Here is a 15,973-nt window from a genome sequence, read left to right as displayed (position 1 = left end):
ACGTGAAGCCCACCCAGCCCAGCGACCTGGCCTTGCCCCGGCAGGGCCCACTTGCAGGCCTGCCTCTCTGGGAACATTCAGGACACTGGGCTATCCCGGCACCCTGCTGTGCTCAGGGAGGGTGACAAAGGAGCAGCCCAACCACTGCCCTTCACCTCTGAGCGCCGCCCCGCAAAGCCCCCTTGGGAGCATGGGCCTCTGGGACCTGGGAGGCACCTGGCTGCTTTTTGGGTGGCAGTGAGGGGCGGCCCCCAGAAGGGGCGGGCAGCTTGTCTTGCTGGGCATATCAGCCCATCCACCCACCAACGGGCCAGATGTCCGTGCGGTGCCCCGGCCAAGCGTGAGCTGGTCTCCGTCTCCCTCCCTCCCCCACAGGCTGGACCAGTCCATCGGGAAGCCCTCCCTCTTCATCTCCATCTCAGGTGGGTTTCTGCATCGAGACACCCTGGGCGTGGCAGCCCAGGCCGCACCCTCCTACCATCCCTCCACCCACGCCTGCCTCTTCCACCATCAGAAAGTGCACGTCTGGCAAGGAAATCCGGAGAGGGGGGCAGGTAGACCCACCCTAGGCAAATTGGCTTCAGACATGATTTACAAGGGATTTTCAGCTAGTGCAAGAACCTGCATGCGTCCTCACAAATGGCAGGCTTTTCTAGGCTACGGATGTGAGTGTGGAAACGTGACCAGGACCCTGGGAAGGTGGGGGCCTGGGAGTGGGGTTGGGGGGGTGAGCAGCCAGCTAGAACGTTGGGGAGCAAGGTGGGTGCCGCCCTCCAGCTCTGAGGCTCGGCCTCATGTCCTCCGGAGGGGGGCTAGGGGGTCACACCAGGGAGGGCAGGGCCAGGCCAGTTCCTCGGGGTTGCCCTAGCCCAAGTTCAAGTGGGAGGTGCAACTCACTCGGGGACAGGGCGGCAGGGGCTGCAGGGGCGACAGGCCTCCTCGGCCAAAGCAAGTGCCCCCTTGGGGCGGGATGTCACCGTTGTACAGCGGGCACCAACTCAGGCAGCCCCCGGGCAGGGTGGGTGCCCGTCCTCTGAGGCTCTCGGAGGTCACAGAACCGGAAAGAGCCCGCGCCCGGCCCACCCACTGCCGCCCCTGAAGTTCTCACCACAGAAGAGCTTCTAAGAGACATTCCCATAGGTTCAGGCCTTTGACCCTCACTCCCTCACCCCCATCGCCCTTCTCCCCGAGTCCAGTCGGGGTCACCTGCCCACCCCTCCCCATCTGCCAGCCCAGGCGTCCCTGACTTGGGTGCTTTAACCCCACAGAGAAGAGCAAGGACCGAGGCAGCAACACGATCGGTGCCCGCCTGAACCGCGTGGAGGACAAGGTAGGCGCCCGAGCCCACGCCAGCTCTCGCGGGCCACGCAGCGTCGCTGCTGGCGGGCGGCGGGCAGCGGCCTTGGGGCCCAGACGGTGCCGTCCACAGCGGCGTTTCACTCTCCAGCTCTGTCCTGAGCGTGCAGGGCTTGGATGGTGCCCTAGGTGTCTGGGGTCTCCCTCCCTCCCTCCCACCTGTGCTCGGTGTGGGCTCCCTGACGTAGGGCTTCAGCTCCTCTCTCATGTGCACTGGGCGTCGGTCCCCGCGGGAGGAGGACGCTGAAGGCCAGGCTGGTCTTAGACCTCTGACAAGTGGCATCATTATTGGCAAGTGGCACCGAGTGCCCGCAGTCCCTCCCTGGCATAGCTGAGGACCGCCCGGTGCACGCCGAGGTGGGCAGTGCTGTCCACACTGCCTGCGGCTCCCTCAGCCCCCAGCCCGCTTGCACTCAGGGACTCAGAGGTGCCGACAGGGACACGAGGGTGCATCAAGTGCGGAGGAGGGGGTGTGGGCTCCAGGACCCTCCTCCGCAGGGTCCTGACGGCAAGGGAGGTGGGGAGTGACGGCCGAGGCCCTGCTGGCTGTCTGGTGGGATGTGGACGCCGTGCTCCCTCCGCTCCAGGGCACCGGCAGCCTCAGTGGCCGGGACACCCCAGTCCCCGCCGGGCTCTGTGCCCGCGGCCCCGCCTCTCAGCTCCGGAACCCCTTCCCAGGGCATCCTGGGAGCCTCGGAGGATCTGTGGAATGGGAGGGGGCGGCCTGCTGCCCTTTGAAGTCTCCGTGGTTTGGAGCAGGCTGTTATCTTGCCGAACAGCTCGTTCATCTACATGGACTTTATCTGAAAGCAGCCGGGGGGCTAAAAATAGAGGAATTTCGGTTGAGCAGGGATGCGTCCGACTCTCGGTTTCCCGGGCAACGCCTGGCTCTGGCCCGTGTCCATCTCTGCTGCAGCTGGGCAGGCGGGCAGGGGCACAGCTCCGGGTTCCTGCCCCACCCACCCTGGCCTGGGCCTGCAGGACGACCCTCTGCCCACCAGCAGTCTTCCCTGGCCTGGGCGGGTATGGGGCCACGATCCTGTACGTGGGGGAGGGCCGCTGTCCGGGTGCCCACGGGGGCTCTCCCTTCGGGCCTGGCCCTCTAGGGCTGTGTGACGCCAACACCCTGACCCCGCCGGAGGGCTGGCCCGTCTCAGTCAGCACAGGCCTCGGCGGGCCTGGTGGCTCTCCTTTGCCCAGGCAGGTGGTCCAGTGGCAGATGCCCTGTCTGGCGGGATGGGTACTGAAACTAGGAACGGTCAGCTCCCCAGGCTGAGCGGCATCAGAGGCTCTGGGGCCCGGACTCCGCCTCTCTGGTGACCCGTCCTTGGCTTTCACTCTTCTTCTCGTGTGGGACCAGGGACTCCTCGGGGCTGACACATTCCAGGAGAAGCAGCAAGTAGCCACGCCCAGTACAGCAGACCAGGCACCCGGCTGGGGGGACCGGTGGGGCGGGGCTTCCAGACATCAACGGATGCAGAGGTAGAGCCGGGGAAAGGACCCAGGGCCCCCCACCCCCACCCCCGCCTCCTTGCCCAGCTCTGGAACAGCTCTGGCCAAGGCAGCCTTCACTGACTGGCCCCCGCCGCTGGCAGGGGTCGTGGTGGCCCAGGGGCGCGTGAGCCGGCCCCCACCCAGCAGCCCTGGGAGCGCCCCGCTGCCCTGTCATCCAAATGCGCTCACCCCTCCTCAAGTCCCCGCCCTGGTCTGGTTCTGTCCCCTGTCCGACTGTCCTGGGCCTCTCTTACGGCTCTGCCCACTGTTCCTCCGGACAGGCCACCCCTTGAAACCTAAACCAGAGCCTGGCGTCCTCTGGGGGTGATGACGGGTAGGAGACAGGGTCCCCTGGAGCCATCTGGCAGCCGGTGGGGGTCTGAGAGCCAGGGCTCAGCCCTTGTCCAGCCAGGGTCGGTGTGGTGGGCTGAGGTGCGGCCCACGTTGGCCTTGGGGGTACAGAATTATGGGCCCACATTTCTTCAGATCTGAACAACAAAGGGAAGGGTTTTCTGGAGTCCCTGATCCCTGGGGGCAAGGTTGGGAGCAAGGCCCCTGGTGGCCTCCACCGTCAGGCTCTGCGCCCGGGACAGGGGCCGTTTCTGCGCAGCAAGGATTCCGGATGTTCCGCACACACTCAGGGAGATGGGCTCTGTGTCGCCTTTGTCCCCATCCTGCCTCCCAGGAGCTGGTTCCGCCCAAGAGGCCCAGTCATGCCCCCAGGTCTCAAGGCAGGGAACAGGCCGTGCTCCACGCTGAATCTCTGCCCCGTGGACACGTGCTGGACCCGGGCAGAGGCTGCCGTGGGCCGGCGTCCAGCTCAGCCTGCCCAGCCCCGCCCCCGCTAGCCGATGCCCCCCTCGGGGACAGACCCTGGGAAAGGGCCCCGCCGGGCCCAGAGGGCACAGTGGCGTGTCCCAGGCCCCACGTTATCACCGCAGCCATCGGGACCATAAACAACCCCCCTCGCAATCCTGCTGACTGAGGGAAGTTGGGGGCAGGAAATCCAGCAGCCGTCCAGCCCTGGGAAGCCCAGCAGGCCTGCAGTGGTGGCAGTGCCAGCCGGCCCGCCAGCCCCAGCCGGAGCCCCGGACCTCCCCCAACCCCACCGGGCTGGCCTCAGGCCGGAAGGGAGCCTGGCCCCCAACTGCTTCCTCATCTCAGCTCAGGCCCTCCTCGGTGACGGCGGTCCCGGCCCGGCGGCTCACTCAGCCACAGGACGAGGGGCTTGGGGAGGAGGGGGAGGGGACTTCGGGGGGCACAGCGGCTGCCCCCATCCCCGTCTTGGGAGCAGGTCATTCTGAGGGTCAGTGGCCGGGCTGTCCACTTGCAGGGAGTCACCTGGGGTGGGGGAGGCCAGCTCAGCTTGTGCAGGGGGGCCTCTGTTTCCCGGCAAGGAGTCCCCTTCCCATGTCCAGTCCAGGGGCCACATGGGCTGGAGCGCCCCCCCCCCACTTCCTTCTCTCCGGGGTCCTGCAGCCTCGTTGCAGCTCGCACTCCTGCTCAGAGGCCCCCACCCGCCCTCAGGATGCCCCCTGGCCCTGGCCCGGGCTGGCTGTGCGGGCCTGCCTCGCTCCGGGGGCATGGGGAGCAGACACAGCATTCCCCCGCCACGGCCTGCCACCCACTGGCCCCCTTAGTTGTGCGAGGAGAGGGCTTGAACTGCTTTGTCACATTGCGTTCTCTACTCTGGCAAGGACTCGTTTGCCCAAATGAAGTCTCTTTTACCAGTGGGAAAACTGAGGCCCGGAGAGGTTGAGCGGTTGCCTAGTTAGCTGGTTAGGTAAAGAGCTGGTCCCGGCAGAAGCCACAGACAGAAGGGGAGGAGGTGGAGAGAGACGGAAGAAAGCAGGAGAGTATTGCCCAAACAGAAGGGGTCTGGTTGAGAAGAGGCCACGCAGGAGCACTGAGGGCCAAGGTGAGGGCAAGCAGCAAGGTCCACGGGCGGCAGCGGTCAGATTCCGACACGCCAGGCCCTGGGACGGGTCCTGAGAACGCGGCCCCCAGCGCCCCGGCCCCTCCCTGTCAGGGCTGCTCCGGGGCAGGGACCCTGCGGCTCTCTGGGGACCCGATGGAGAAGTCTGCTCCCACCTTCCTCCCCCAGCGTGTATTCTTAGCTCCGTCCCCAGGACCTGCTGCAGTGTTTACATTGAGCCCTGTTTATTTTGCAAGCTCAGCTCACGCTGCTTTTGCTGATATGAGGAACACAGTGGGCTGGGAGAATTTCTTTCTTCTCTGTTTTTGCCGGAAATGTTCATGGCTCAGAGCCGGACACAGGGAGTCCTGGGTTTCCAGGCCCCAGTTCAGAGACTGTGGGTGGGAAGGGCCCCCCCAACCCCCCGAACATTCCTTCCACCGCCCCCCGGCCTAGAACCCTGGCCAGGCACACCTTTCTGCCTGATAGGAATGCCCCCCAGGCCGGGCTCCCCAGCCCCTGTCCTGGACCAGGTAGGCCCCGGTCACCCAGGACCTGGCGTCTGCCCCAGACCCCCGTCCTCCCGCTCTGTCCCCCTCCCAGACTCCTCCGGCCACCAGGCCTAAAAGGACCCCGAGTCCTAGTCATCCCAGCCACACCCCCTGCTCCTACCACCACCCCGAGAGCCCCTCAAAGCTGCTCACCCTTGCACACCAGCTGCACGTCGTCCCCGCTGAGTTCAGGCCTTTATCATCTTGGGCTTAGATTATTTTTCCAGACATCTATGTGGCCTCTGGCCTCTCCCCACCACACACCAGTCCTTCACGTTGTATAAGCTTCCTTAAACACTGCTGAAACCCTCCAGCTAATATTTTCCTCAGAGTTTTTCTGTCCACGTCTGTGGGTGAGATACGTACTTACACTGTCCTCGTTGGGTTATGGTATCCAATGTATGTGAGCCTCACAGAACGAGTCGAGACGTGTTCCCTCTTCTTCCATATTCTAGAATATTCGGTATAGGGTGAGGATTCTCTTCCCCTGAGTGTTTGGGGAAACTTGGAGGGGAAGCCACCTAGGCCTGGTGCGTTCTTTGTGGGCAGGTTTTTCATCGAGTCAATGACTCGGATGGTTATGGGACAGTTGGGGTTTTCTATCTCTTCTTGTGTCAGTTTTGATAAGTTGCATATTTTAAGAATTTGTACGTTCCCTCCTAGTTTTCACATTTATTGGCATTTATTATCATTTTAGCATCTGTACCATCAGTGGTTAGGCCCCTTTTTTATTGCCAATATTGTTTGTTTGCGCTTTCACTTTTTTCCATTGGTCAAGCCTGCCAGCTAGTTGATGACTTTATTCACGTTTTCAACAAACTTTTGACCTAGTCGATCCTCTTGTTTGTCGGTTTTGTTTTGTTTCTTTCACTCCTCTTTATTTTCTTCCTTCTATTTACTTGGGCTTAATGTGTTACTCTTTCTTTAACTTCTTAGGTTGGATAATTATGAATTCTAAAACTTTCTAGATTTCTAAGGTGTGCATTTAAGACTATCCTTTTATTTTTCTCTAAATACCACTCAAACTTCACCCCGCAGGTTTTGATATATAGCATTTAATTTTAATGTTCATTCACGCCAAGATTTTTCTAGTCTCCATTATGACCTCTTGTTTATCCCAGGAGCTATTTTGGAATAGGATTTTTGTCATTGTTATAATTGTTATTTCTCTGTTGTCAGAGAAAGTGATCTGTAGGGTATCAATCATTTTTTAAAAATAAATTTGTTTATTTATTTACTTTTGGCTGCATTGGGTCTTCGTTGCTGCGCGGGCTTTCTCTAGTTGCAGCGAGCGAGGGCTGCTCTTCGTTGCGGTGCAGGGGCTTCTCATTGCGGTGGCTCCTCTTGTTGCAGAGCACGGGCTGTAGGCACGCGGGCTTCAGTAGTTGTGGCACATGGGGTTCAGTAGTTGGGGCTCGCAGGCTCTAGAGCACAGGCTCAGTAGTTGTGGTGCACAGGTTTCGTTGCTCCGTGGCATGTGGGATCTTCCCAGACCAGGGTGGATTCTTAACCACTGTGCCACCAGGGAAGTCCTGTAGGGTATCAGTCTCTTGGAACATTTTGAAATATGTTTTACAGGTACATCATGTCATCAAGTTTTGTAAACGTACCTTCTGTGTTTGAATACCATGTGTATTCGGAAGTTGCCGGGTACAGTGTTATACTTGTGTTCATTAGAACGAGCTTGTTAATTGTTTTGTTGAGATCTATATCCTCACTGGAATGTTTTTACCTTACTTGATCTATCATTACTGAGAAATGTGTCGAAGTGCCAACAATTGTGGAGAATTTTTCTAGTTTTCAATTTTCGCTTAATGTATTTTTAGATCTTATGATCAGATACATATAATATCCAAATTTTTATATATTCACTGCTGGAGTCAATGTTTTCTAATTCCATAACACCCGCTGTCTCTCAAGTAATGTTCTTTTTTCCCTTAAAGTCTATTATCATTGTTAATACAAACCTAGTTTTGTTTGTAATCTTTTTTTTTAAGCTTTCTTTTGAGGTACAATTTACATGCCATAAAATTCACCCAATGTAAATGTAGGCAACACATTTTAGTAAATTTCTAGTTTGGTGTGCAGCCGTCAGCAAAGCTAAGTTTTAGAACATTTTTCAACACCCCCAAATTCCCTCAATTCCATTTGCAATCATTCCCAGCTCCCACCGCCAGCCACACTCAATCACTGACCGGCTTTCTGTCTCTGTAGCCTTAAATTTCTATAAGGCTAGAAATTCCCCTTTTCTGGATGCTTCATATAAATGGAATCAGACAACTTGTGGTGTTTTGTGTTTAGTTTTTCTCACACAATGTAACATTCTTGAGGGTCATCTGTGCTGCATCCTGTATTTCTTTTCTTTTTAACACTGAATAGTATTCTGTTGTATGGATCAACCACATTTTGTTTATCCATTTGCCAGTTGATAGACGTTTGGATTGTTTCCAGTTTGGGGCTATTATGGTCAATGCTGCTCTGAACTTTTATCTACAAGTCTGTGTATGGACATATGTTTTCATTTCTCTTGGTCAAGTTCCTAAGAGGGGAATTGATGGGTCATATGGTAAGTTTCTGTTTAACTTTCTAAAAAACTTCTAAACTGTTTTCCAAAGGGTCTGTACCATTTTGATTTCGCACCAGTAATGTACAAAGGTTCCACTCTCTCTATATCCTTGCAAATACATGGTATGGTTGGCCTTTTTTCTTTTCGCCATTCTAGTTGTGGGTTTGATTTGCATTTCCTTAATCACTAATGATGTTGAGCAACTTTTCATGTGCTTATTAGCCATTCATAGTCTTCTTTGGGGAAATGTTTATTCAACTCTCTTGCCTATTTTCTAATTAAGTAGTTCTGTTATTGAGTTGTAAGAGTTGTTTATATGTTCTGGATACAAGTCCTTTATCAGATATATGACTTGCAAGTATTTTCTCCCATTCTGCGGCTGTCTTTTCATGTTCTTAATCATGTCTTTTAAAACACAAAAGTTTTAAATTGTAAAAAAGTCCAACTTATCTTTTCTTGTATGACTCATGCGTTTGAGGTTACATCTAAGACCTGTTTGCCTAATCCAGGGACATAAACATTTTCTTCTATTTTTTTCTCATAGAAGTTTTTAGACTCAACTCTTACATTCAGGTCTATGATTTATTTTGAGTTAATTTTGGGGTGTAGTGTGAGGAAAAGTTTGGGTTTTTTTTTTTTTTGGTTTGGTTTGGTTTTTGGCTTTTGTTCTTTTTGCTTATGGATATCCAATTGCCTCCGCACCATTTGTTGAAAACGTTACTTTTCCCCCATTGAATTTTCATGGCACCTTTGTCGAAAGTCAATTGAACATAAATATATGGGTTTATTTCTGGATTCTCAACTCTGTTCTATTGGTCTATATCCCTATCCTTAAATCCACATTACACTTTCTTGATTACTGTAGCTTTGTAATAAGTTTTGAAGTCAGGTAGTGTAAGTCCTCCAATTTTCTTCTTTCTCAAATTCTTTTGCATATCCTAAGTGCTATGAATTTATATATGAATTTTAGAATCAGCTTGCCAGCTTCTACCAAAAATAAAAGAGAAGAAGCCTGCTGGGATTTTGATAGAAGCCTGCTGGGATTTTGATAGGGATTGTGTTGAATCTATAGATCCATTTGGGAGAACTTGACACCTTAACAATATTGAATCTTCTAATTCATGAACATGGTATATCCTTCTGTTTGTTTGATCTATTTTAATTTCTCCCTGTGATATTTTATAGCTTTCAGTGTACACATCTTACATATCCTTTGTTAACGTTCCCCCTAAATATTTTATTATTTTTGATGCTACTGTTAGTGAAACTGTTTTCTTAATTTCATTTTTGAATGGTTTGTTACTCGTATACAGAAATACAATTAAATTTTGATATTAAGCTTATAAACTGTGACTTCATTGCTATTAATTTTAGTAAATATTGTTGTTATTGATTCCTTAGGGACTTCTACATACAGGATCATGTCGTGTGTGACTAAAGACAGTTTTAGGTCTTCCTTCCAATCTGAATGCCTTTAATTTCTTTTTTTTTTTTTTTTTTTGCCGAATTACACTGGCTTGACTGTCCAGTAAGATGTTGAGTGAAAGTGGCTAGAGAAGGTCTTACAGGGAAAAGTGTTCAGTCATCCACCATTAAATATGATGTAGATTTTCATTAGATGCTCTTTATCGGGTTGAGGATGTTTCCTTCTATCCCTGGTGTGTGTTCAGAGCTCTTATCGTGAAAGGGTGTTAGGTTTTCTCAGTTACCCATTCTGCAGCTTTTGAGATGGTCACATGCCTTTTAGCCCTTATTCTATTAATATGGTGTGATACATTAATTGATTTGAGGGTGTTAATCCAATCTTGTATTTCCCACTTGATCATGACATATGATCTCTTTTATCTGTGGTTGGATTTTGTTTGCTAAGATTTTGTTAGGAATGTTTGTATCTATATTCATAAAAGATACTGTTCTCTAGTTTTATTGTGACTTTTTTTTCCGATTTTGGTGTCAGGTTTTCTAATTCTTGTCTTTTTAATCCTGTATACACATTTTAGGTGCCTGTTGCAAACACTGTGTGGCTAGGTTTCTAAAAAAATCATTTAACACATTTATACTTAATGTAATTTCCAATATATTTTGATTGATTTTCTAGCAATGTATTTTGTCCCTTTCACCTGTACTAAATTTTTTAATGTTTACTTCGGCCCTCTTTCTTGCCTCTTGTTGGATTGATGATTATTTCTCATTCCATTTTTTTCTTCTACTAGTTTTGAAGTTATATGGCCATTCTTGTAGAGGTTAACCTAGGACATTGTAAATGGTTATGTAATAGAGCCCTGTGCTATATTTACCCACATCTGGAATAAAATAAGGACCTTAGGACATTTTAGTTTCAATCTCTCCTGCTGACTTATATGTATGTCTTGTTGTATACTTTAGTTCAAGCATGATTAGTAGTGTTTTATACAATCAATATGTGTTTAAACTTACCCACCTGTTTGCCTCTTTTGTCACTCATCATTTATTTTTCATCTCAGATCTTACACCTGGGGTCACTTTTTTCTGGCTGAAGTATTCATTAGAATTTCCTTCAGTGCAAATCAAAATCCCTCTGCTTTTATTTGTTTTTACTGTTGTTCTTAAAAAATATTTCCACTGGGTATAAAATTCTAGACCCTAGGTTACCAAAAAGATTTTCTGTTAACACATTGAACAGATTGTCCACCTGTACTTTGACTTCCATTGTTTCTATTGAGAACAAAGATGACAGTGAGTCATTGCTCTTTGGAAGGCAATGTATTTTTTTCTCTCTGGCTACTTTTAAGCTCTTTCCTTTGACTCTAGTGTTCTGCATTTTCACTATGTTGTGTTATTAGGCAGTTTCTTTTGTTCATTCTGCTTGGAATTCAGTGAGTTTCCTTAATCTGTGGTTGGTGTGTTGTGTCAGTTCTGGATTACACTCAGCCACTATCTCTTCATACTTTGCTTTAGTTCATTATCTCTTCTGTAACTTTCATTAGACATTTGGTAGACCATCTCAATCCCCTCTGTGTCTCTTAGTGCCTCTCTCTCTCTCTCCCTTTTAAAAAAATCACTTGTTTCTCTGTACTGGGTTCTGGATAATGTCTTCTGATCCATCTTCCAATTCACTAGTTATTTCTTCAACTGTTTCTAATCTGCTGTTAAACCTATCCAAAGAATTTTAAATTTCAATGATTATTTTCCTATTTATGGAAATTCTATTTGGTTTTTATGCATACTTGATAGATCATTTTGTAGTATCTTTCTTTTCACTTGTATATTCAAACTTTTAAAAAATTTCTTGAAATATATTGAATATGGCTATTTTATATTTAATTTCTGGTATCTAAAGTCTTTGTGAATCAGCTTCTCTGTTTTTGTTTTTTCTTCTGGCTTTCATTCATGGTGTTTTGTTCCCTTTGAGGATTTCCTTTTTTTAATCATGAGTTCCTATGTCTTAAAATGTATCTGTGGGGATTTTTGAGGTCTAATGTGAAGTTGAGGTTCTTGGGGTGGCGCGGGGGATGTACGTTCACCTCTTCCTTTGCTATGCACATGGGAGTACTACCAGCCTGGACTATAAATCCTGGGCTCAACGTCTTCAAGACCACCCGGGTGGTGTGCATTTGGGCTTCCAAGCTGAGCATGGACCAGCTTGTGGATGTGACTTCTCAGGGCAAATATTGTTCCACTCCTGTTAGCAGCAAGACAGTTTTCTATATGGTCGTTTCAGGGACGAGGTTATTTCTCATTGACCTTTACACTGAACATAGAGCCCTTTGAAGGTTCCAGCCTTACGTAGGGCTCCGCTGTGACACTTCCCACCTGGGGCAGGTCTGGGCTTGGATACCTAGCTATCCATCACCTGTGAGACTGTGAAAACCAAAGCTCAAGTGTGCTCAGTTCATCAAATGCCTCCAGGACACTTCTTACCTCTGTGGGCTCCACTTTCACTGTACATTCAGCCTCTGACCTCTCTTACTTCCTGGCTAGCTCGTCAAGGCCAATGAGTCTCATGGTCAGACAAGCTCTTGCTCACTTACAGGGGACAGAGTCAGGGTTTGGAAGGTGGGATTTTTCTGGGCAGCCTGGGTCTGATGGCTGCCGTCCCAACTCCCTGTACTGATTCCTGACCTTCCCATGTTCCATCTCCCCGTGAAACCGGGAGCTACTGGGCCGTAGTAACGTGTCTTGTTCGTGCTGGTCCCTGGGGATCTTAGTGATCAGTAGGTCTCACGCTGGGACTCCAGTGGGGACTGGGTGGGGCCACCAGCCCTTGGCAGGCTGGACTGAGAAGGATGCCAGCCGGTCTAGAGCTGGGAGCCTCTAGACCAGGGGCCAGCAAACTGGGGCCCACAGACCAAATCTGGCCCCTGACCTAAAGAATGTGTGACAGAGACTGTATGTGATTCCCTAATGCCTATGACATGTACTATCTGGCCACTTACAGGAAAGTGTGCAAAGCCCCAGTTCAGACCAATGTTGTCCTGTAGAAATATAATGGGAGATATAATTTTAAACTTTCTAATAGCCACGTCAGAAAAAATAAACAGCTTAAATTCACTGTAATATGTTTTATTTAACCCAACAGATGAAGATATTATCATTTCAATATGTAATCAATACAAAAGAACGCTTAGGACGGTCCACATCCTGTCTTCAAACACCAGCGTGGGTTTTCGACTTAGAGCGCACCTCGCTTTGGATGCTCTCCTTTCATAAGAACTGCTTGGTCTGCATTTAGATATCACAAAATTTACAGTGGAAAAGGTGGGTTCTCATGCCTAAAGCATTCCGAGCAACCATAGCTAAAGTCTTCCGATAACTGATTTGGGGATCTGTATTTAAATTTAATTGTGAATTCGTTAAAATTAAATCAAATTCAGATCCAGTCCCTTGATCTCACAAGCCACATTTCCAGTGCTTTTAGCCAAGCAGGTCTGGTGAACAGGCTGTTGAAGAGGCAGCTTCAGACTGTCACGTGCTTGTGGACGGAGGCAAGAGTGGTCCCCGGGCATCTGACCAGGCCAGGACCAGGGAGGTGCTGGGTGAACACCAAGAGGATAAGCAGATGCTGCGGGGCAGACGGGGGTGGGGGCGGGGCTGGGGCTGGGTGGGAGGGAGCATCTTCTAGCCCCAGCATCCCCTCGGGACTTCCTCGCACCCTCCTGGGTTCCCATTCCTCAGGCTCTTCCCTGAATTCCTCCCTCGAGCCCCTCTGGGTCCATGACCCACACCTCCCCAAGGGGCCTAAGGACCGTCCACCTGGGATTCTGGCTCTTATAACCACATCTGTCTCCCACCAGCCTTGGCTCCTGGGGGGCCGTCAGGAACGGCGTTCCCTGCGTGAGGCTCTGTTTCCAGGCTGCCCCGGACTCCGTGGCGCACCTCGTCACCAGCCGGGGCCGGTTGCGCTGGAAAGCGGGGCGGCCTCAGATGGGCACCGATGGCCCTGCTCCCCCCACATGCCATGCCCAGACCCCCGACTTTCCTCTGCCCACCCCCAACACGTCTCTCTTTGCTGGTGAGCTGCTCTTGAGTGGCACGGCCGTAAATAGGCGAAGGCGTGGGGCTCTGCCGCATCAAAGGGCCCCCTTCAGAAGCCGTCATTAGCTGCTATTCTGGGAACTGGTTATTTTAAGGTTAGTGTATTTTTTCTTTCCTGAGGAGCCGTCTTAGTGGATGGCAAGGTCCTGAGGTGCTGGCTCTTCAGTCAAACCACACAAGCCCTGTTTTGTCTAGGGTTTCAAAGATAAACCTATAATGAAAGCGTCAGTTGACACAGAGCACCACCATCCCCATTCCTGGGCAGAGGCGGGCGGGCCTGCCAGGGAGTCCCCGCGCCCCTCGAGCCACAGGGAGACTTGACGGGCCCCCGGGACGGGGCTGCCATGTTCCCGGAGGGAGCCCGAGGCCAGAGCCCCGCATTCTCACGGCCAGGGCAGCCCCCATAGGACTTGCCTAGAGCCTGGCTCGGGGGCCTTTTCAACAGTCGGCCCAGCTTTGGCCAAAAATCTGTGGGAAGACGCCCACCCCCACCAGTGGCCAGGGGAACGCGCCGTGACGCCACGGTTTAAGAAAATGATAATACCCAGCGCTGGCACCCAGGTGGGGTAACAGGCATTCTCACACGTTGCTGGTGGGGACGCAAATTACGGTAGTAACAGAGCTTCTGGGAAGGAATCTAGCAGCGTCTGTTAACATTCAAAATACATGTACCTTTTGATCTAACATCTCTGCTTCCAGGAAATGAAACCCCAGGGTCAGAGATCTGTGTATCAGGACGCTTGTCACGCTCTAATTTGTGACTGAGAGACATGGGGAGTCACTTGACTGCGGCGAGGGAAGAGCTGAGTAGAGGAGATGCCTCCCAGCTGTGGGCACCGCCCGGCCTGATGTCTGTCAGTGGCTCTGGAGCCACACCTTTGATGAGTCGCTAAGTCAGAAAGCTGAGATGCCGAGAACCGCTGGGGTTGTCTGGGCAGTAGACAGTCCGCGTGCGGCTGTGAGATGCTCCGTCCTCGTTTGTCCGAGGTCAAGGTGCCCCTTGTAGCCAGTGTGCGTGTTCCGAGGTAGTTCAGGTAGAGATGTCGCGTCCCGTCCAGCTTCCTGCTCTGGCCTCAGTCCTCTGTCAGCTGGGGCTGCTCTCCCACCAGAATGACTAGCCCCCAAACTCGATATCCTGTGAGCCCTACACCCAAGGCCCCCTCCCCAGGGCTCTGGGTTCACTCAGCACCCAAGCCTCCGTCACTGGCCGGCGCCTACTTCCCCACAGGCTCTCCCTGTGCCAAGATGGGGGTCGTGGTCCATCGGCTCCAGGCCCCTTCCAGGCCCGAGGACCAGCCCCAAGCTCTTAACTGCTCCATCCTGGAAGCGACACACACACCACTTCTGCTCCAACCCCACCCAGAGGAATGTGGGGAATGTGTTCCCGGCAGGACCCTCTCGAGTCGTCCGTCTGTGTGATGGGACGTCCGTCTACCCGTGTTCATCCAGAGGCGGCAGACACACCTGTGACTCGGGCCTGCCCACCTGCCCCTGCCCACACACTAGTCACCCCAACAGCCCGGCGGCGCCCGAGGGGCCCACCCGCGAGGCTTGGTTTTGTGGGCCAAGCCCCCGCCAGGGTTCAGGAGCACCCAGGGAGAGAGGCACGGGAGGCTAGCTCATGTCTGGCCCTCCGACCCGCCGCACAGATGGGCACCCGGCCGTCGGCAGTAGACGCGTCTGCACAAAAGGGATGAACGGGGCGATGGGAGGGAAGTGTGATCAGCTGCAGGGTCTGAGCCGGCATCCGCTCGCCCCTCCCTCCACCGGGTCCCCAAGGTCCAGGTGACCGACCAGTCTGGAGCCTGACTCCCCCTCTGAGGAGCTCAGGAGCCCCTCACCGAGGTCAGAGGACTGGGCCGCCCACCACATCTGTGAGTCCGAGTTTCCGAAGGAGATGCTAAAGTCACACGCCTCCATTTCAGAGGCTCGGTTTCCCTGTCACCAAGGGAGGGCCTGGGTCGGGCAGGCTTTGAGGGACCTGCAGGCATCTCAGGCCTCTCCATCCCATGAAGGGTGAGACCCTCAGACCCCTGTGGCGTCCAAGGGGTCTGTTGCCAAGAGGCCATGGTCATGGTGGGGAGGTCGGAGCTCAGACTGGCCTAGAGCTGAACCGGCAGCTGGCACCCGGGCTGATGCTCAGGGCAGTGTGCCCGGCCAGCCTGTAGTCCTGGACCTCTCCTGACGTAGAGGCAGGAAGGCTGGCCTCGTGGCTCACCTCCTCCTGGCTGGCAGGAGCCAATCCCCCCGTGGTCGTAGCCTCACCCATCGCTGGCCTCAGACACTTGGCCTCCCAGGAAGGAACGTCAGTGCTGGCTTCCTTAGTCTGCTCTGGCTCACAGACTAGGCGTGGGGCCTGGCACGGGGGACATTCAGCACAAAGAGTGATCGTGAAGACTGCACCCCACAAAGCAGTAGGTCCCCACCTCTGGGTGACTTGGGGGTCCACAGAGAGGCACCCAGTACCTCCCAGGGACGCCCTTGCCGGGGGGACAGGCACAGCTCGCCAGCCTCTCTGAGCCTCAGTTTCCCGCTCCATCCAAGGCAGGGAGGAGAAAAGAGGGGAGGGTGTGTGTG

At 52.6% G+C, this 15,973-nt stretch overlaps 1 protein-coding gene across 3 annotated transcripts in view; it reads left to right on the top strand.

The window, feature by feature from the left end:
* KCNQ1 (potassium voltage-gated channel subfamily Q member 1) overlaps positions 1–15,973 on the top strand; it is a 348,883-nt gene that overhangs the window by 276,750 nt on the left and 56,160 nt on the right. For all 3 annotated transcript variants that reach the window (XM_065881697.1, XM_065881696.1, XM_065881695.1), the window contains 2 exons: positions 376–422; positions 1,269–1,330. In XM_065881697.1, coding sequence (XP_065737769.1) covers positions 376–422; positions 1,269–1,330 — 109 coding nt within the window. The remainder of the gene's footprint in view (positions 1–375; positions 423–1,268; positions 1,331–15,973) is intronic.

The sequence above is a fragment of the Phocoena phocoena genome, chromosome 8, assembly GCF_963924675.1.
Source record: "Phocoena phocoena chromosome 8, mPhoPho1.1, whole genome shotgun sequence".
In the NCBI taxonomy this organism is placed as follows: Eukaryota; Metazoa; Chordata; class Mammalia; order Artiodactyla; family Phocoenidae; genus Phocoena; species Phocoena phocoena.
The sequence above is the reverse complement of the archived record's forward strand: the minus strand, read 5'-3'. Positions and strand labels throughout refer to the sequence as shown.